Here is a 23,315-nt window from a genome sequence, read left to right as displayed (position 1 = left end):
ATCTTGGGTGAAACAATGCTTCCCCTCGTGTTATCCAACCTACTCTGGCCTATTCCTACTGCTTCAAAGTCTCTTTATGCACCCAATAACTGACAATGTAGCGAACAATTCTCTGCTATAAAGCAGAAGGAGTCTGCTCCTTCTGCTTTATAGCGTCTCAATGCACCAGGCCCACAAGCATGGCCTAGCCACTATACAGCTTATACTTCAGCTCTTCCAAATCTTTTGACTCTGAACAGTCAAGAAGATTCCAATCCACATAAGTGTCTGTCAGACAATAAATCATATTGAACATTAAAGAAATCTGGTCATCAGTGACCATTTTTCTTTTTATGTTCATATTAAGTATCCAAAATCATTTGAGAAAATAAAATAAATTGATATTATCCAATATAAATGAATACTGAAATATTGTTCATCGAATCTTAGACATTTATATTAATCTCTTTCCCATCTGTCTTACAAGAACTATAAAGTCTATACATGGATTTAAGTTCATCTGTTCTATATATCTGGCAAGGGTTTAGAGAGTAGGGCCTTGTTTAACTTCCAAACAAAATGGAGTAGCATTTGAAAGGTAGCAGAATTTCCCTTGATGCTTAACTGCTAAACATTGCAATGTTAAGTCCATATATTTTTTAAAATTTAATATGAATTCCAGGAAGCTCAATGAATGATCTTAGAATCCATTTTTTCTACCATTATGACACTTCAAATAATTTTATTTATTTCTTTTTGTTTACATTTCTATATCAAATAAGAACTAAAGGACGTTAGTTTTATAGAAGTCAATCCATTTAAAGTATTTATTTCAATCATAACAAACTAAAAGTTTTGCTATCAATTTGAACAAATGAAAAATCAGAATTTTCCATTACAATGTAGTATTTTATTCCTGTTACTTTAAACCAGTGGTAGTCAACCTGGTCCCTACTGCCTATTAGTGGGTGTTCCAGCTTTCATGGTGGGTGGTAGGAGTTTTGTCCGATACTGAAGCACTTTCCTTTTTTTTTAATTTAATTGACTGTCTAAAAAAATTTCGTAACATTATTTAAAAACATTTTCGTTAGGTTTTCATAAAATTCCCTGTGACAATTTAAATTTCTGAAAATATACTATTTGTATCGCGCATAAGCTTAGTTCATGTTACATAAGTGAAACTAAATGGCACTATAGTGTGACCGCAAACAAAAGAGCCTCGTCCCAGAATAGCTTGCACATCTCCCCCCGAACCGGTGGGCAGTTAGAAAATTTTACTACTAACAGAAATACAAAAGTGGGCGGTAGGTATAAAATGGTTGACTGCCCTTGCTTTAAACTATGCAAACTTAATTTTTAGACTTTTAATGCTTCCTCTTGAAGGAAAAGCATAAACAATAAAATAAGTATGTGTGGTTCTCATTTATTCAGTACTGTGTATGAAACTTTCCAATACATGCATAACATATAAAATACATCCAATTTGTAAAATCAAAACTTAGTTCAGATTCAGATGTTATTTATAGAGCCATACAAGATGGTATATGCCTCATGAAAACACATTTTGAAGGATGTTTTTGCTAGTTACATTTTCACTTTTAAATGTGAAGATTAATGCCGCATCTTACAATAAAAAGCAGAATATATAAAACTCAGGAATTTCACAGAGAATGAAACATGTTAGAATAATTGTTAGAGCCAATTATTTTGCAAAATATGTGGGCATATTCCTTAAAGTGATATTTATCCAAAGCATAACTATCATCACTTTGTAAAGTATATTTCTGAAATATTTCACTGCATGAACTTGGAATACTGAAAATTCATATTTACTTAAATGGGAAAAACCCTACTGTTGAATTGAAAGATTGTTTTTGACTCATTATATCTTTTTGTAGGTCTCTGTTAGCTAGTTATCTGGTTCTTTTATTATTGCCCATGGCAGCCCTTTCTTGCTTGGCTGCAATGATTTGAGTCTTATCTGATTGTGAATTTGTGATCCAAGCTTCCAAAATTAAAACATTTGTGGTGGACCTACATGTAATTACAATAAACAAGAAGGACAGTTCTTTGGGTTCCATAAAATTTAAAATAATAAAATACTACTCATTTTGGTTTCTTTACTCATCTTTTTTTTCCTCAAACACTTTCTAAATCTAATTATCCTTTCCTTTTTGATAATTGTCTTTTACCATATGAAACTCAAAAGACTCATTTTCTGCACTTAGTCATCTAAAGTCTGAATCTCTATTTATATAATGTTTTCGCTATCATTGTTAGTGGAAACACAATTCCCAACTCTTATCTTTTAAAAAAAAATTATTAGAGCATCTTCTCTAATGATATATTGGAATTAGCGCCAAACATTTAGTCATGCTGATTGGGAATGACTCAACATACATGCATCATGTTTTGGAATTGTGCCTTAGGAAAACAATGATGATAAAGTATCTTCCTTCTAATGATGTCTTACTAGTGATGTAAGGCAACCATGGAGATAACCTTGAAAATTTTTTTCAGAGATTGTTATTACAATAACATGCTGAAGAGGATGTTTTAAACTAAGAACTAGGGAACATATAAGAAAGAGACGCAAACTGGCTCTCCGGAATATAAAAAGGAAAGAAGGGAAACAATCTGTGTTGCAAAATTCTGTAACAATAGTCTATCTCAATAAGAATACTTAGTCTTCTAATGGAGTCTGAGAATGACCACATCAGGAAACAAAGGGATGACACTGAATACTGTCTGCCAGAATCCACTCTGTACAGAACTCTGTGTAGTGAGGTTAATTTCATTAATCCTAAAGAGCATACATAAAGGAACTTTTCAAAATTTATATTATCTTAAGTTGTCAAAGGATATAATGTTCTATGAAAAAGAACTATGCTAAAATAGAGGCTTTACATTTCAAACAATATGCCTGGTTTAGTAGCATTTTCTCGCTACATTAAACAGCCCATCAGTTTTTATTTTACTTTATTAAACACTAAACCATGGGCATTAACTAGGTATTGATTTAATTTTATAATAAAAGCTGACATCCTAGCTCAACCAAAACTTTGTCTTTATTAATTCTTGCGAGGTTAAAGTCTATTAAAAGAATTATAGGAATATGTAAAGGATGAAATTAAGAATGAAAAGGGTATAGAAATGTATGTATTAACATGTCAGACTTCACACTACACACAGCAACAAACCTGGAGATTCCAAATGCTGCACTCACCAAGCTTTATGGTAAAAGCTTCACAGTCACAATATAGCTAGATATGTTGCTTTACTGCAACATATTTACTGCAATCAAGAAAGAAGTCATATATGACATATACAGACATATACAGACATAGACATATACAGACAACAAGTGGTCAAAACTGGCAATGCTCTATCAAATCCTGTTCCTGTCAAAAGTGGCGTTCCCCAAGGCAGCGTTCTTGGACCAACACTCTTCATATTATACATTAATGATCTCTGTGACCATATTACAAATGATTGTGTTCTTTTTGCTGACGATGTCAAACTATTTAACACCACCAACAATACACCTACCCTTCAAAAAGACCTTGACTTTTTATCTAAATGGTCTAAAACTTGGCAACTTCAAATCTCAACCAGCATATGCTCAGTATTACATATTGGAAAAAAGAACCTAAACACTAAGTACAAGCTTGATGGACATTACCTTACAGATGACCTCCACCCTGTTAAAGACTTTGAAGTTTTCATATCAAATATTTGTTTTCATATCAAATATCAAATATTTGTTTGTGAAACATGGCTGAACTCATCCCTTCCTGACTCCATTGTCTCAAACAAAGAATATCAAGTTTTGATATTTGGACTGCGACAATTACCCGACCTTCGGACCTTCCGCCGCGAACTTAAAACCTACTTATTTCGTCTTGCTGGACTCGCTTAAAGTTTTAAAATTATCAAATTGATTTTATGGGTTTTAAATTTCTTGTAAATTTTATAGGGAAATATTTTATTTAAAGTAGCCATATGGAATAGGTTTTTTAAGGGTTGTTTTTAGCTTTGTATGTGTTGTTTTGCTTCCCTGTATTTTATTCTGGCTGTACACCGTCCTGAGTCCTTCGGGAGAAGGGCAGTCTATAAATTAAAATATTCTACTCTATTCTATTCTAAGTTTATCGATCAGATCGTGAAAACCAAAGAGGTGGCGGAGTGGCTATCTTTTACAAAAAGTCACTGAATCTAAAAAATATCCAAGTTGCACATAAACTTTATCTTCCTGAAACTATTGTATGCAACCTATCCCTTAACACCACACTTCGATTCTTAATATGCTACAGAGCCCCTGACTACAACATTACCCATGCAAATATGTTAACCTCACTGCTAACATGGGCTACCTCTTGCCCATATCCTCTCATCTTCCTGGCTGACCTAAATCTACCTCTCATTAACTGGATAACTAATGAATGTACAACTGATCCAATCCATATTACACCATACAACGCTGTTACAAACCTAGGTCTTGAACAACTTGTAACTAACAATACAAGACTCAACAACTGCCTTGACCTCATTTTCTGCACCAACTCAAACTCAATTTATGGACTACAAATTAAAGAACCTTTTTCCAACAGTGACCACTGCATGACTGATTTTCGTCTCAATATACGTCCTTACTTAAATCGTTATAACAATAGTATTCCCAACTACAACTTCAAAAAAGTCAACTACGACCTTACAAACAACGATCTTTCATTTCTGGACTGGCAAAATCTGTTCGCAACCTGCATAACTGCTGAAGACCACTATAGAGTTTTCCTACTTGAAATCAATAGAGTCATTAAACTATATGTACCACGAACGACCACCATGATCAGGAAAAGCAAACTACCCAAATCAATAAAAAAGCTTCAATCAAAAAAAAATCCCTCTGGAAAAGAAACAAAAAAGGCTATGTAGCAAATTTCAAAAACTGCTACAGAAATATATGCAACCAAATAAAAACTGAATGCACAAATTACCACACCAAGCAAGAAGAGGACATTCTGCACACAAATTCCAATAGCGCCTTTTATAATTTTGTGAACAATAAACTTAAAGCCTCAAGATCCATCCACCCGCTAAAAGATTCTAACAGCAAAGAATGCATTGATGAAACAGTAAAAGCAAACCTCTTCAAGATTTTCTTTGACTCAGTTTTTGTTAACAGCGATGACACATATCCGACATTTTACAAACATACCAGCATTGAGTATGATGACTTAACTCATATAGATTTCACAGAAGATAATGTTGGAAAAACTCTTCATAACTTGAAACCATCGCTATCTATTGGACCCGATGGACTATGTGCATACTTCTTAAAAAACTTTCCACTAATATAGCAGAACCCCTAAGCATAATCTTTGATAAAGCTTTCACTACCAGTTCCCTTCCTAAACTTTGGTCACTAGTCACAGTCATCCCAATCTTCAAAAAAGGAGACCCCAGCTTAGTCGAAAATTACAGACCAATCTCTCTATGCTGTGTCACCTGTGAAGTCATGGAATCAATCATTAACCAATCCATTACCTCACACTTAGAAACTAACAACCTACTCTCCAATAAACAATTTGGTTTCAGGAAAAAATTATCATGCAACTTACAACTTCTCCACTGTAAAAACATATGCACTACGAATCTTGATCAAGGCAAAACAATAGGTGCAATCTACATAGACTTCTGCAAAGCTTTTGACTCAGTAGTACACGATAAACTTCTAAAACTAAAATCCTATGGCATTTCAGGACCCCTCCACAAATGGATATCTGCTTTTCTGTCTAACAGACAACAAGTGGTCAAAATTGGCAATGCTCTATCAAATTCTGTTCCTGTCAAAAGTGGCGTTCCTCAAGGCAGTGTCCTTGGACCAACACTCTTCATACTATACATTAATGATCTTTGTGACCATATCTCAAGTAATTGTGTTCTCTTTGCTGATGATGTCAAACTATTTAACACCACAGACAATACATCTATCATTCAAAAAGACCTTGATCATCTAACCGCTTGGTCTAAAACTTGGCAACTCCAAATCTCAACCAGCAAATGCTCAGTCTTACATATTGGGAAAAAGAACCCAAACACTAAGTACATACTTGATGGACATTACCTTACAGAGGATCCCCATCCCGTTAAAGACCTTGGAGTTTTCATGTCAAATGATCTAAGTGCCAAAGTCCACTGCAACTACATAGCAAAAAAGGCTCTAAAAGTTGGTAACCTAATCTTGCGTAGCTTCTTTTCCAAAAACACTACACTACTAATCAGAGCATATAAAACTTTTGCTAGACCAATTCTAGAATACAGCTCGCCTGTCTGGAACCCTCACCACATCTCTGACATCAATACAATTGAACGAGTCCAAAATATTTCACAAGAAGAGTTCTCCATTCCTTTGAAAAACAACAAAATACCTTATCCCACCAGACTTGAAATCCTAGGCTTAGAAAACTTGGAACTCCATTGCCTTCGACAAGACCGAAGTTTAACTCATAGAATCATCTATTGTAATGTCCTTCCTGTTAAAGACTACTTCAGCTTTAATTGCAATAACACAAGAGCAACCAATAGATTTAAACTTAATGTTAACCGCTTTAATCTAGATTGCAGAAAATATGACTTCTGTAACAGAATCATCAGTGCCTGGAATACTTTACCTGACTCTGTGGTCTCTTCCCATAATCCTAAAAACTTTAACCAAAAACTTTCCACTATTGACCTCACCCCATTCCTAAGAGGACCATAAGGGGCATGCATAAGAGCACAAACATGCCTACCGTTCTAAACATGTCCTATTGTTTTTCTTTTCTTCTTCCTATATATATATATATATATATATATATATATATATATATATATATATATATATGCTTATATATTGTTGTGACAAAATAAATAAAATAAAAATAAAAATAAAAAAATAAAACAAATGATCTAAGTGCCAAAGCCCACTGTAACTACATCGCAAAAAAGGCTTTAAGAGTTGTAAACCTAATCTTGCTTCTTCTCCAAAAATGCTACATTACTAACCAGAGCATATAAAACATTTGCTAGACCAATTCTTGAATACAGCTCGACAGTCTGGAACCCATACCACATCTCTGACATCAATACAATTGAACGTGTCCAGAAATATTTTACAAGAAGAGTTCTCCATTCCTCTGAAAACAACAAAATACCTTATCCCACCAGACTTGAAATCCTAGGCTTAGAAAACTTGGAACTCCATTGCCTTGACAAGACCTAAGTTTAACTCATAGAATCATCTATTGTAATGTCCTTCCTGTTAAAGGCTACTTCAGCTTTAATTGCAATAATACAAGAGCAACCAATAGATTTAAACTTAATGTTAACCGCTTTAATCTAGATTGCAGAAAATATGACTTCTGTAACAGAATCATCAGTGCTTGGAACACTTTACCTGACTCTGTGGTCTCTTCCCAAAATCCCAAAGCTTCAACCAAAGACTATCTACAATTGACTTCACCCCATTTCTAAGAGGTCTGTAAGGCGTGCATAAGAGCACAAACATGCCTACCGTTCCTGTCCTATTGTTTTTCTTTTCTTCTTCCTATATATATATATATATATATATATATATATATATATATATATATATATATATATGCTTATATATTGTTGTGACAAAATAAATAAAATAAAAATAAAAAAATAAAACAAATGATCTAAGTGCCAAAGCCCACTGTAACTACATCGCAAAAAAGGCTTTAAGAGTTGTAAACCTAATCTTGCTTCTTCTCCAAAAATGCTACATTACTAACCAGAGCATATAAAACATTTGCTAGACCAATTCTTGAATACAGCTCGACAGTCTGGAACCCATACCACATTTCTGACATCAGTACAATTGAACGTGTCCAGAAATATTTTACAAGAGGAGTTCTCCACTCCTCTGAATACAAGAAAATACCTTATGCCACCAGACTTGAAATCCTAGGCTTAGAAAATTTAGAACTACGCAGCCTTCGAAATGAACTGAGTTTAACTCATAAAATCATCTATTGCAATGTCCTTCCTGTCGAAGACTACTTCAGCTTCAATTGCAACAATACACGAGCACACAATAGATTTAAGCTTAATGTTAACTGCTCCAATCTTGATTGCAGAAAATATGACTTCAGTAACCGAGTTGTTAATGCTTGGAATAAGACTCTGTGGTCTCTTCCCAAAATCCCGAAAGCTTCAACCAAAGACTATCTACAATTGACTTCACCCCATTTCTAAGAGGTCTGTAAGGGGCGTGCATAAGAGCACAAGCATGCCTACCGTTCCTGTCCTATTGTTTCCTTGTTATATCCAATTAATATAGTTATTACATACTCATACTTATATATATATGCTTATATATTGTATAGTAATTTCATGCTTATGCTTATATATACTGAGTAACAAAATAAATAAATAAAAATAATAAAAATGATATACCTACTGCAGAAAATGAAGCCCCCCACCCCCCGTCTCAGTTTCTACCTCTGTGTTTTTCTTTTTGTCTGTCTCTTTTTCTCTAACACTACCTATCAACTATTCTAGCTGTCTGGATAAAGCAAGTAATGACCTATATTAGGCAGTAGCATATTGGAAGTTGCTGAAGGCAGATGATCACTTTAGTGACAATGGCAAAAGCATAATTCATATTGAATGGAAGAAGAGAATGGTGAACAGAATTTTCATTAAGAAAATCAAATAGATAATAAATACAAAATGACTGACAAAATGGTGCCAGATAATTGCACCCTCAGGTCAGGTTGCACTGAACATCATATTGAGGAACAGCTGGGATAACTTTAGGACTACTAATGGTGTGTGTGAAATAACTAGATTAAAACCTTCAAAAGGTATAGTTCCTGATTTGCCATACAGGAAAAGAAAATCTGAATATGTAAAGACAGAATTACATTAGGAATGTGGAACATAAGGAGCATGAAGAGAGAAAGCTCAACACAATGAAAGATGAAATGAAATGACTACAGATTGACAATTAATGCATCAGTAAATTGAGATGGACTGGGATTGCATAATATCAGTCAGAAGTTCACCTTTGTATACTCAGCAATTGAAAAACAAAGAAATTGTATTCTTTTTATAGTTAGGAAGGTTATATCTCAAATTGTATTTGGCTGCAATGCAATCAGTGATGAATTGGTCAAGAACTATGCCACTGGCCAGCACTTGGTAGAACAGCCACGAAGACTTCAAAGATATATTCAAATCTATGATGTGTATTTACCTAGACAAACATTAGAATTGTTCAAGTCATAGTATCCCTATATCCCTATAGCACTTTATAAAGCAAAATGCTTTAATGGATCATCAAATAAATCAACCCAGAATTTTCATTTGAGAGACATGACAAGGCTTAAATTATCTTAATTCAAAGATCTATCTGTCTAGAGAAGTCTGTAATGTTGGAGAAGATGGAAAAAAAAGAGAAAAGGACGACCACCAGTAAGTTGGTGGGACTCAGTTATAGTGATGTTGGGTGCATGGTTGGGAGATCAGATTAGGGAAAGATTGTCACAAAAAAGTCAATAAGGTTGCTAAGAACTGACAGTGAAGTATATAATCAATTAATCAATTTCCTCTATTGATTGAATCAAATGGAACTGCCTTCAGAAATCTATCAACAATATAAACAACAACTGAACTGTCAATTGCCTATCCCACTAAATCCATTAAAATACAATTAATTGGTTAATCCATAGACTTTAGTAGGAAAAATGCCGCTAAAGCACCCCAACATGAATTAAAATTTAGTTTGTATAGAAGAAAGCCTTATGAGATTTTCTGCATCAGTTGCTCAAACATATTATTTGTTGTTCCATGTCAAACAACAAAACAACTACAATGAAAGGTATGCCTCAGAAACATGACTAACCCTCTGCTGCTTTTTCTTGCAATTACTGTAAGTGGAAATATAGGCAGTGATATCATCTACTCAAGCCTTTATCTTCTATGAGGGTAACTTGGATGAATTAAGCTTGAACTAGAGTAGCTATATCACTGAGGAACAGCTGCATATAATAGTATCCATATTGTTTACTGGACTCTGTGGATATTAGATTCCCTAAATGAAATAATAATTTATTGTATTTTCCAATGACTTCTAAAGAGCAGATGACAACATTCAAACTAGCTCTTCATTTTCAACATACATGATTATAATAATTTTCCTCAGAAATGTAATGAAGATTTTTTCCCCTAAATATTTCTCTCTCATTCATTAAATATTGAGGAATAGTAATGCTAGTACAAAAAAAAAAAAAGACAAGCCATCATGTTTGTTCTTAAAATCACATTTTTGGTACTTTCATTTGATAGAGGCCACTTCATTAATGCCAACACTCATTTCTAAAAGCTCTAGTTTGCAAAAGATGCTAAAAATATAAGAAATGAGCATTATCCTAATAGAAACTGAGAAATTTTATGTAATCTTTCCACAGAAAGCTTAAATATCTTGCAAACAATATGTTTTTTTCTAAATGAATGCCTCAAGCTAAATGATTTCAGTTTTAATTATAAAGCTATAGTCTTTGACCAGAACTCTAAAGCAAAGTTCAAAGTTATTCCAATTAGAAATAAAAGAAAACTGTATATATGTTTGATTCAATAGAACATGTTCTTAAATATAGACCAGAGGAATGCTGTCGATATAATTTACTTGGACTTCAGTAAAGCATTTGATAAAGTAGACCATAATCTACTACTAGATAAAGTAGAAAAATGTGGGTTAGACAGCACCACCACCAGATGGATTCGGAACTGGCTGACCAACCGCACTCAACGTGTAGTCCTCAATGGAACTACATCCACATGGACGGAAGTATGCAGTGGAGTACCCCAAGGCTCTGTTTTAGGCCCAATACTCTTCAACATCTTCATCAATGACTTGGATGAGGGGATAGATGGGGAATTCATCAAATTTGCAGATGACACCAAGCTGGCAGGAATAGCCAACATTCCAGAAAATAGGCTCAAGTTACAGAAGGATCTTGACAGACTTGAACAATGGGCGCTATCTAACAAAATGAAATTCAACAGTGAAAAAAGTAAGGTTCTACATTTAAGCAAAAAAACCAAAATGCACAGGTACCGTATATGTGGTACCTTGCTCAATAGTAGTACTTGTGAGAAGGATCTTGGAGTCCTAGTGGACAATCATTTAGATATGAGTCAGCAGTGTGCAGCAGCTGCTAAAAAAGTTAACACAGTTCTGGGCTGCATAAACAGACGGATAGAATCAAGATCACGTGAAGTGTTAATACCACTTTATAATGCCTTGGTAAGGCCACACTTGGAATACTGCATTCAGTTTTGGTCGCCACGATGTAAAAAGATGCTGAGACTCTAGAAAGAGTGCAGAGAAGAGCAACAAAGATGATTAGGGGACTGGAGGTTAAACATATGAAGAACGGTTGCAGGACCTGGGTATGTCTCGTTTAATAAAAAGAAGGACTGGGGAGACATGATAGCAGTGTCCTCAATTTAAGACTGCAATTGAGCCCAAAACGTTGTTTTGTTATTTTTCCCTAACCGTGTATGTATCCCCCTGCCCCCCATTTTACGTCAGGCTGCCATCAAAGCGAAGCACGGCTGAATATTATTATTATTATTATTATTATTATTATTATTATTATTATTATTATTATTATTATCATTATCATTATCATCATTATCATCATCATCATCATCATCATCATCATCATTATTATTATTATTATTATTATTATTATTATTATCATTATCATTATTATCATTATCATCATCATCATCATCATCATTATTATTATTATTATTATTATATCATTATTATCATTATCATCATCATTATTATTATTATTATTATTATCATTATCATTATTATCATTATCATCATCATCATCATTATTATTATTATTATTATTATTATTATTATTATTATTATTATTATTATTATTATTATTATTATTATTATTATTATTATTATTATTATTATTATGAAGGACTCAGTGCGGTGAAGTAAGATTCAACAGCGGCAGGAGGAGCTGGCTCTGTGTTTGTGTGTGTGTAGTATGCGCGTTGGCGCCCTGTTTCCTGGTGCTCTGCTCCCTGACCCCAGTGGCAGTCCTTACTCTCTCTCTCCCTCTTTCTTTCCTTCTCGTTCCCCAGTTCAGAGCTCGGACTGCTCTTATTTTCACTCCCCCTTTTCTTTTCTTTTCCTTCCTTACACCAGCCGCCCACCTATGCCAAGGTCTCCCTGGCTCTTTCGCTCTCTGTAAGCAGCGGCTTCTCGGCAGCGTCGCCCCCCTCCCCTCCATGGATCGGCTCCTTCCCCAGCACTGAAGGCATCCTTAGGAATACACCTCCACCTCCAGGAAAATAAAAAGAGGCAGAGAAGGTAAATCGCCCGCCCCGTTCGGAAAGGAAGGGGAGAGGACTCCAATGGAAGAAGGGAGAGGAGAATTACCAATAACAAACACAAAGCGCTGGGTTAGAGGTGCCTTGTCATGTACAAGGAGATCAGAGAGGGCAACCACCGCGAAACAATAATCAGACTCAAAACGGGCTGCTTATTTGCCATTTGCTCTGGGTAGAACGGGTTGTTTAAAAAATTGGTTTGGAGAAGGAAAGCTAATTTGCTGATCTGCGAGGGTCGGTTTCTTTTGCCTCCTTCTTCTTCCTCCTCCTTCTTCCCACCCTAGCTTGCAATGCCCCATCTCTCCTCCTCCTCCTCCTCCTGCCCCTCTCGGATTCGGCGTTCATTTCTTGCCTTTGCGGAGCGGAGGTGTTGGGGGAGGGTTTGGGAATAGATTTGGCAGAGGAGATTACCGTAATTTTGCTCGCTGTTTACGAGCAAGTCTCGGGTTACAATGTTCACTCGGGAGTGAAACGCAGTATAGTTAGCCTGAAAAAACTGAACCGTGTGACTGGCGGAGAGAAGGACGCGCCGGAGGGGCGGGGGAGAAATCGTTTGTTCTGCCGTATTTCTCCGCTTTCCAAGAGGCTTTTCTTTTTCACCTCTTTCTCCCCACCTCCCCAATTTCCATAGGGGAAACCCTGGGGAAAACTTGGCAAAAAATAAAATAAAATAAAAAGTACTGAGTGCAAATGTTTTTTTTTTATACTGTAGTTGGAGTTTTCCACGTTTCTTTCACATTCAAGGCAGCATTCTCCCCCCATCCCTCGCTGCTTTTCCAAAACATGCTTTGAAACCTTTGCATTTTATTGGGATGTATTCGTGACAAACGCCCCCTCCGCCCCCTCCGAGGGCGAGAGGAGGACGAGTGAGAGGAGGGCGAGAGTGACAAACGCCCCCTCCGCCCCCACCGCGGGCAAGAGGAGGACGAGTGACAACGCCCCCTCCGCCCCCTCCGCCGACCACCGCCGCCATCAAAAAGTGGCGGAAGAAAACGCCGGAGGCCAGCCGCCGCCCCAAAACGAGCCGGCCGAGCTGGCAAAGCATGCCGGCAGCATTTGGGCTCGTCCTGCCGGCCCAGCTGCAAGGGTAGACTCGAGTATAAGCCGAGGGGGCGCTTTTCAGCACAAAAAACGTGCTGAAAAACTCGGCTTATACTCAAGTATATACGGTAATCTTTCCACAGAAAGCTTAAATATCTTGCAAACAATATGTTTTTTTCTAAATGAATGCCTCAAGCTAAATGATTTCAGTTTTAATTATAAAGCTATAGTCTTTGACCAGAACTCTAAAGCAAAGTTCAAAGTTATTCCAATTAGAAATAAAAGAAAACTGTATATATGTTTGATTCAATAGAACATGTTCTTAAATATAGACCAGAGGAATGCTGTCGATATAATTTACTTGGACTTCAGTAAAGCATTTGATAAAGTAGACCATAATCTACTACTAGATAAAGTAGAAAAATGTGGGTTAGACAGCACCACCACCAGATGGATTCGGAACTGGCTGACCAACCGCACTCAACGTGTAGTCCTCAATGGAACTACATCCACATGGAGGGAAGTATGCAGTGGAGTACCCCAAGGCTCTGTTTTAGGCCCAATACTCTTCAACATCTTCATCAATGACTTGGATGAGGGGATAGATGGGGAATTCATCAAATTTGCAGATGAACCCAAGCTGGCAGGAATAGCCAACATTCCAGAAAATAGGCTCAAGTTACAGAAGGATCTTGACAGACTTGAACAATGGGCGCTATCTAACAAAATGAAATTCAACAGTGAAAAAAGTAAGGTTCTACATTTAAGCAAAAAAAAATATATGCACAGGTACCGTATATGTGGTACCTTGCTCAATAGTAGTACCTGTGAGAGGGATCTTGGAGTCCTAGTGGACAACCATTTAGATATGAGCCAGCAGTGTGCAGCAGCTGCTAAAAAAGCCAACACAGTTCTGGGCTGCATAAACAGAGGGATAGAATCAAGATCACGTGAAGTGTTAATACCACTTTATAATGCCTTGGTAAGGCCACACTTGGAATATTGCATCCAGTTTTGGTTGCCACGATGTAAAAAAGATGTTGAGACTCTAGAAAGAGTGCAGAGAAGAGCAACAAAGATGATTAGGGGACTGGAGGCTAAAACATATGAAGAACGGTTGCAGGAACTGGGTATGTCTAGTTTAATAAAAAGAAGGACTAGGGGAGACATGATAGCAGTGTTCCAATATCTCAGGGGTTGCCACAAAGAAGAGGGAGTCGGGCTGTTCTCCAAAGCACCTGAGGGTAGAACAAGAAGCAATGGGTGGAAACTAATCAAGGAGAGAAGCAACTTAGAACTAAGGAGAAATTTCCTGACAGTTAGAACAATTAATAAGTGGAACAACTTGCCTGCAGAAGTTGTAAATGCTCCAACACTGGAAATTTTTAAGAAAATGTTGGATAACCATCTGTCTGAGTTGGTGTAGGGTTTCCCGCCTGGGCAGGGGGTTGGACTAGAAGGCCTTCAAGGTCCCTTCCAACTCTAGTAGAAGTAGTAGTAGTAGTAGTAGTAGTAGTAGTAGTAGTAGTAGTAGCAGCATGTATAATGTCTGTATGAGCCACTTTGATAATTTTATTCCTTAGTTGATTAGTTCAGAGTGTCTCCTATTATAGTTTAGAAAAATATGGTAGAAAAGTTTGCTATCCTTCACTCAAGTCCACAATGCGCCTCACTCATTATTTTGAATCATCCTCTGGGATCTCTCCTGTTTATATTTCCTGAATATAAAATCAACCTAATGCCATAACATTTATTACTCTGAAGTAAATATAATTTATAAATTTGAGACATTAGAAGACATCTATATAGTCCTACTCACAGAATAACAGTTTCAACTAACTCCTTAATGTAACGGAAAAGCATTTCTATTTTGTTCTGTGATTCAGTTGTGTTTTGTTCAGTGGTGGGATTCAAATAATTTAACAACCGGTTCTCTGCCTTAATGATTTCTTCCAACAACCAGTTCACCAAACTGCTCAGAAAGTTAACAACCGGTTCTCCCGAAGTGGTGCAAACTGGCTGAATCCCACCATTGGTTTTGTTACTGTGAATACAGTATTACAGAAGTAGGAAAGGATACATGCAACTCTTGTTAGGCTGTAGATTACTATATTTCATTAGCATTTAGCAATTTTGCATTGGCAAAACATCAGCAACTCAGAGCATAAGTACATGGAAAGCTCAAGCAGGCTCCACAAGTCCTCACACTTGTCAAGGATGACGTTACCTCAATTTTTGCATCTTGAATATTTATTTGTGGCCATAGCAGTATAGAAGCAATAGAACACTGAACAACTCAGTACCATAAATTATTTTATAAGAGCTTAGAGACTGAGACTTGCATTGAAGGACTGCAGTCTTCATAAAACCATAACTATAAATCCCTGTCATATATTTTCCCAAACTGAAGAGTAAAATGGAAATGAGTTTAATTTTGCAAACATCCTAATGCAAAGGCATGAAAAACAACTTGACTGAATAATGCTACTTCTAAAAATGCAAACTATGATAGAATCAAAACAAAGCTTTTATTTGCATAAATATGATACATGTTTAAAAAGCATAAGCAAATCAAATGGATTATCATACAAGCAGAGCATTTCAAAATTATTTTTAAAAGTAATGGATATGCTATAATTTCATGGGGCTTCTTGGGGCCAACATGCTGCATAAAACTCAGAATATCATAGTGCTGGGAGTGATAGAGAAATCTGCTCCCATGACTAAAGAAAGAGCAGAGACATTAATTAAATTCTTCTTTGGATTAAATTCTTAGCCATAAAAAATCATGATACTTTATATCTGGGGCAAGTATTTACAAGCTATTGAAATATGTATGTTCAAGCTCAGAAAGCATTATGTGTTACAGCAAGAAAAACATGGAGGAGCTGACAGATGGGTTGTGACTTGCCATGGTACAATCATTCAACACAACATGTAAGCATATTGTAACTGAGAATATTTAATAACACAAAATAAGGTATTTAGGTTTAATCAATTTTTCCTAATAAGAAGTGCCAGATGAGCTTTTACATGGCTACTGTGAGTGTTTTTATGTGCTTTTTTTCTTTTGTTGAACTGTAGGCTGCCTAGAATCTGAAGGTTCGGATTGGCAGCTATATAAACTCTATATAAAATGAATAAATATAATTCAAAAGATAATGATGACATTCAAATTTGTGAAAATGTTAATATTATTAATACTTAAAGTTCTTGTTTATCTGAATTCTTACAGAAAATATTAAACCCAACTATTCCATGAGACAGAGCTTGAGTAATTATATCATGTTATCTCACAAGCTAGCCTTCTCTGACCTGGCAAACCAAATTAAATTGATTATGCTACATACTTGTAATATTGAAAATTGTACTCATATTACAAAGTCCACATTTCCAAAAGAAAACACAGTAACTAAGAAAGTATTTATATCATAAATATGCAAAGATTTATTAAGGTCAGTACAGAAATAAAAGTGACAGGAGTACTGGTGGGACATAATGAAAGACATCATGATAATATGAATTTATTTTGTGATAAAAATCACAAATTTCTTTATCTGGCACATACATCATTGCTACTTTAAAATAATGCACTCCACTCATGTAAAGAAAAAAAGAGGAGGGGGAATCAATTCTCACCTGCTATTGAACTTCTCTGGATGTTTTTCTCGCATAATGTGAAATCTGTGAGCAATTGAAGCATCCTAAAAGAAAATTTACAAATATAATAATATTGTGGATGCATTGCAAAATACAAAATACTTTTTAATAAAGCTCTAAACTAAATATGTAAAATACTCCGTGGTCATTATTTATTATTTTGAGATTTTACACCACCTTTCCAATTATTTTTTTTGTTTTTATATTGTGGCTTTATTTGATTGTTGAATGCCACCCTGAATTGCTTCTGGTGAGATGGGTGGATATAAATATGATAAATAGATAAATAAGAGTTTTTTTCAATGTATCTCTTAAAATAATTGGTAAATTATTATACAGTGTCATTAGAATACAATATGTAATATTTAAATATTTAAAAAATTAACCAAATTCAGAACTTACATAAAATGGCAAAACAAAGAAAAGAATGACAAGACTATGTCATAAATCTCATAAATATATGAAAGGATTCAGGGAGAAAGAGAATTTGGTTTATTAAATATCTTCTCCCCTGAATTTGATTCAACATGCAACAAATTATTTAGAATTGAATTAGGGTTGCACGTGCAGTGTTCATTCTCTTTAATCTGCTTAGTGTTTGCATGAGAGGCAATTCATTCTTTCCATGTTTCTCTTCTCTCATCTTGGTTTTTTTTCAGTTCTTGGCTGGCTTTCCTGCCAACTCTTACATGTACAACCAAACAGGAATGTTGACCATGCCTTCCAGAAGCAAACAGAAAATAATATATAAAGTCACAGTGCTGAAAAACCTGGTCTCTCAATAGATGACAAGGTAGTTAAAAGCTGCCATACCTGATCCTTCTAAGAATTTTCTAACTATCTTGCAGCCAACTTTTTTCCTTTAAATGGTAGTGAAAGATATCAGAGAATCAAGTCTTTAATCTCTTGATTTATTATCACTTAGTAGAAAATAATTAAATAAAGGAAATGAAATAGGAGAAAATTGGGTGAAAGTGATAAAACGGGGAGTTCTTGGTTTTAAAGAAAAGTAAACGAGCATAGTCATAAGCATATCCATTTTAGCCATTGTCTATTCACAGCAGCATGAAGGCCTCTTCCAAATGTTTAAAAAGCAATATGGTCCTGAGTTTTCGTTTGCCAATTGAGCCTGCAATACTTGCTGATGTTATCGATACATCTTGTTTTAGGTCTCTTTCATGGATGCTTTTTATCAAGCAGGATCCATTTTATGACTGCCTTGATCGTCCTGCCATCAATTCTTCTTGCCATATAACCAGCCCATTTACATTTAAATTATTTTACACTCGTGTTCTTTAATCCATATGCCGGTCTTTTTAGCTTGTCTTGTAATGCCAAGCATGTATCTTTCCATGGCTCTTTGCTGAAAATTCTAGGCATTTTCAGTCTTCATTCAATAATTTAACTACTACAAAATATAAGGCTTATAGTTATGTCTTCTGTTTCTTGTCTTTCTAAATAGTATTTTCTTTTGTACCTACTACATGAATCATTCTGAACCTGAGGATGAGAGGGATAGTCAGATTACATTGACACAGGATTAGGCATGCTTACTCAATAGACACTGATTTGAGTTTTTTTCTTGGAAAAGAACTGTATAAAACCACAACATACCAACACAGCAATACTGATTTCAATGAGTATGTTTCCCCAACTCATAACAAATTATCTTTGTTTCAATCTGCTCTTATAAAAAGCAAGAAGTGTATATACATTTAATAAACAATAAGAAGGGTCCAATTTAAAAACCTCTGCACCAATTTCTGTCAAATGTGTTATGCTTCATTTCTTTATAATGTTCTAACTTATCTGCAACATTCATACAAGTCTGAATTAAACATAAAAAAAGTTATAATTTCCATTGAATTTTTATGTTGCTCCCATATTAGCAAATGGGAGACTGTTCTTCTGATTCATATCCCAGGAACAAGAATAAGTCTGAATGGGCTCCCCACAAATCAAATATAATACATGCATACTATGGTTATTAATTTCACGTTTTTAAAGGTGATACAGTAAAAAAAAAAGGACAAAAAAGCTGTTTATTTTTTTATTTTTTAAAAAAACTGTAGGCTCTGTAAGAATACTATTTGTCCACTTCCTTGAAATTAATAATGTTTTACTTGAAAATAGTTTTATTAAATTCTTATTTGCTTTTCTTTTGTACTTTATGGTCCATTGATGTTGGTAAATTTTTCTTCAATTAGAATCACGGTTCAAAATCAAAAGAATTCCGGAGAGTCTTTGATTTTAAACATTCCATCTTTCTACTTATATACATTTCAACACTTATCTGTTTGTTGTTCAACAAATATCTGGTTTCCTTCATCATGACTGAAAGGAAACCAGATATTTTGTGGAAGTGGTTTTCCATTTATGTTTAACAGTAGCAAACATTAATTGTGGATAAGAAGAAAAGTAATTTAGGTGATTTATTTTTAAAGTGTTGTTTTGGTTATTGTATTTGTCAAAAGAAAGCAGCCATAATTTATGATTGATACATAAACAGACAGGTGATTTGGGAAAGCAGCTGAAGCACAAGCAATACTTTACTTGTGTAAATATCTATCCTGCTACATGATTTGCATGTATCCTGCTAGTGAAATATTTTTATGAATATCTGTTTTGACTAAGTAATTAAGTTGTACAAAATACTTCCCAATGACAATTTATTATTCAAATGAGAAAAATTTGTTTGTTATCTTTTCATAGTGGAAAATTCCCAAATAAAAAATAGTTAAGCAGGCAGATTCTATTAAGTTATGCAAAAGCATTAAGCCAGCTGTTACTTTTAAATATATACAGATATAAACATTTGAATGTGCTAAATAGTATAATTTTAATACATCAACAATAAAACTATAACTTCAATTACATTATAACCATTTTATTTTTTTCTAATTGTCTGGCATGATATAATCATTAATGAAATTGTTAATGTTGTCAAATAATATTAATAAACATTACAGTTTTAATTATTATAAAGTATTGTACTATAAACACACATAATGTTAACAACAATGATAACCTGGATTAGGATATCTGTAAAGAATGGCTAAAAAAGAATGATGGTGGCCATAGTGATGCATTCATATGTCTGCTCTTTTTTATGTGTGAATATATATTCACACAAAAATTATGGACAACTTTCGGGAAAATGGGTGGACATTCAGGTGATGAATATCTTGACTTTTTTATTTTACAGATTATTGTCAATTTATAACTGCTCATTTAACAATGGCTCAAAGTTACGACATCCTCGTAAAAAGTGACTTATGAATCCATCTTTAGAGTTACAACTGATGTATCACCCTGTGATCACATGATTGGAATTCGGCCATTTGGCAATCAGCTTTCATATATGATAGTTGTACCATCTTGCAATCATGTGATTGCAGCTTGCAAACTTTCCAACTAGCTTCCAGCAAGCAAAGTCAATTGGACGAGTCACATTTGCTTAACAAGTACATGAGTCACTTAATAACCATGTGATTTATTACAGATAACAATGATTCACTTAGTGATTGTGATAAAAATGATTATGAGAATGGGTCCAATCATATGATAACTCACTTAATGAACATATAGGTTGGTGCCAAAATTCCAGGCCCAGTGGTTGTAAATTGCAAAGTACTCATACTCTGCAGACATTGTTAATAGGGATTCTTTTAATTTGTTATTTAAGTATGATCAATGTAGCCTCCAGATACATAGTATCTGGAGAATAGGTGTTAAATTAACATCTCAACACTATTTTCATTACCTGTTAGGCACAAGGAACCAGAATAACACTGAGAGCTAATCCATTAAGTATGTTTACAAGAAACTTGCCATACTAACTGCACTCACTAGAAAACAACTATAATAATAATAATAATAATAATAATAATAATAATAATAATAATAATAATAATAATAATAATAATAGTAAATAATAATTTATTTGTGTAAATAATAATAATTTATTATTATGTAAATAATAATTATAAAAATTATAAAAAAATTATAATTGTGTAAATAATAATAATTTGTTTGTGTAAATAACAACAACAACAACAACAACAACAACAGAGTTGGAAGTGACCTTGGAGGCCTTCTAGTCCAACTCTCTGCCGAGGCAGGAGACCCTACACCATTTCAGACAAATGGTTATCCAACATTTTCTTAAAAATTTCCAGTGTTGGCGCATTCACAACTTCTGCAAGCAAGTAGTTCCACTTATTAATTGTTCTATATCCCAAGGTTTAGTGGAGATTTTTTTTTTTTTGACTCTTCCTCCATCCCAGAGATACCCGCTGAAGCAGGTTTTTAACACCAGCCTCATTTCAGCTCCAGATTCTACCACATCATCACAACTGAAAGGAAGTAATGGGTAAAGGTAAAGGCTCTCCTCGCACATATCTGCTAGTCATTCCAGACTCTAGGGGGTGGTGCTCATCTCCGTTTCAAAGCTGAAGAGCCAGCACTGTCCAAAAATGTCTCCATGGTCATGTGGTCGGCCTGACTAAACACCAGAGTGCATGGAATGCTCTTATCTTCCCACCAAAGGTGGTCCCTATTTTTCTACTTGCATTTTTTTACGTGCTTTTGAACTGCTAGATTGACAGAAGCTGGACAAGTAACAGGAGCTCACCCCGTTACGCGGCACTAAGGAATTTAACCGCTGAACTACTGACCTTTTGTTCGACAAGCTCAGTGCCTTAGCCACTGAGCCACCTTTATATAATGGATAGGATTATTTAAAATTCCAGCTCTTTTAGAATAGAATAGAATAGAATAGAATAGAATAGAATAGAATAGAATAGAATAGAATAGAATAGAATTTTTTATTGGCCAAGTGTGATTGGACACACAAGGAATTTGTCTTGGTGCATATGCTCTCAGTGTACATAAAAGAAAAGATACGTTCATCAAGGTACAACATTTACAACACAATTGATGGTCAATATATCAATATAAATCATAAGGATTGCCAGCAACAAGTTGTAGTCATACAGTCATAAGTGGAAAGAGATTGGTGGTGGGAACTATGAAACGATTAATAGTAGTGCAGATTCAGTAAATAGTCTGACAGTGTTGAGGGAATTATTTGTTTAGCAGAGTGATGGCCCTCAGGAAAAAACTGTTCTGGTGTCTAGTTGTTCTGGTGTGCAGTGCTCTATAGCGTCATTTTGAGGGTATGAGTTGAAACAGTTTATGTCCAGGATGCGAGGGATCTCCAAATATTTTCACGGCCCTCTTCTTGATTCGTGCAGTATACAGGTCCTCAATGGAAGGCAGGTTGGTAGCAATTATTTTTTCTGCAGTTCTAATTATCCTCTGAAGTCTGTGTTTTTCTTGTTGGGTTGCAGAACCGAACCAGACAGTTATAGAGGTGCAAATGACAGACTCAATAATTCCTCTGTAGAATTGGATCAGCAGCTCCTTGGGCAGTTTGAGCTTACTGAGTTGGCGCAGAAAGAACATTCTTTGTTGTCCTTTTTTAATGATGTTTTTGATGTTAGCTGTCCATTTGAGATCTTGCGATATGATAGAACCCAGAAATTTGAAGGTTTCTACTGTTGATACTGTGTTGTCAAGTATTGTGAGAGGTGGAAGTATGGAAGGGTTTCTGCTAAAGTCTACCACCATTTCTACGGTTTTGAGTGTGTTCAGTTCCAGATTGTTTTGGTTGCACCACAAGGCTAGTCGTTTGACCTCTCGTCTATATGCGGATTCGTCATTGTCTCGAATGAGACCAATCACTGTTGTGTCATCTGCGAACTTCAGTAGCTTAACAGATGGATCATTGGAGATGCAGTCATTGGTATACAGAGAGAAGAGAAGTGGGGAGAGCACACAGCCTTGGGGGGCCCCTGTGCTAATTGTACAGGTATTTGATGTGATCTTGCTTAGCTTCACCTGCTGCTTCCTGTTTGTTAGGAAGCTTGTGATCCACTTACAAGTCTGTTCCGGTACCTGTAGCTGGTTTAGCTTAGTTAGAAGAATGTCTGGAATGATGGTATTGAATGCTGAACTAAAGTCTACAAAAAGGACCCTTGCATAGGTCTTTGGAGACTCACAAGAACTCCACTAGATAGTTCACAAATATTATCAGCTTTTAGGAGGGCTCCCAATTAAGATGCATATATGCATTACTTTCAAGCATTTCTTTAAATACAGTAGACACAGTCTTCTGTGTTGGCTGCTGATGTAACTTGGGC

General features: G+C 35.3%; 1 protein-coding gene across 1 annotated transcript in view; it reads right to left on the bottom strand.

Moving 5' to 3' along the window:
• DGKB (diacylglycerol kinase beta) overlaps positions 1–23,315 on the bottom strand; it is a 332,776-nt gene that overhangs the window by 161,901 nt on the left and 147,560 nt on the right. The window contains exon 18 of the mRNA XM_058182793.1: positions 17,092–17,156. Within this exon, the coding sequence (XP_058038776.1) occupies positions 17,092–17,156 (65 nt within the window). The remainder of the gene's footprint in view (positions 1–17,091; positions 17,157–23,315) is intronic.

Source organism: Ahaetulla prasina, chromosome 4 (genome assembly GCF_028640845.1).
Source record: "Ahaetulla prasina isolate Xishuangbanna chromosome 4, ASM2864084v1, whole genome shotgun sequence".
In the NCBI taxonomy this organism is placed as follows: Eukaryota; Metazoa; Chordata; class Lepidosauria; order Squamata; family Colubridae; genus Ahaetulla; species Ahaetulla prasina.
The sequence above is the reverse complement of the archived record's forward strand: the minus strand, read 5'-3'. Positions and strand labels throughout refer to the sequence as shown.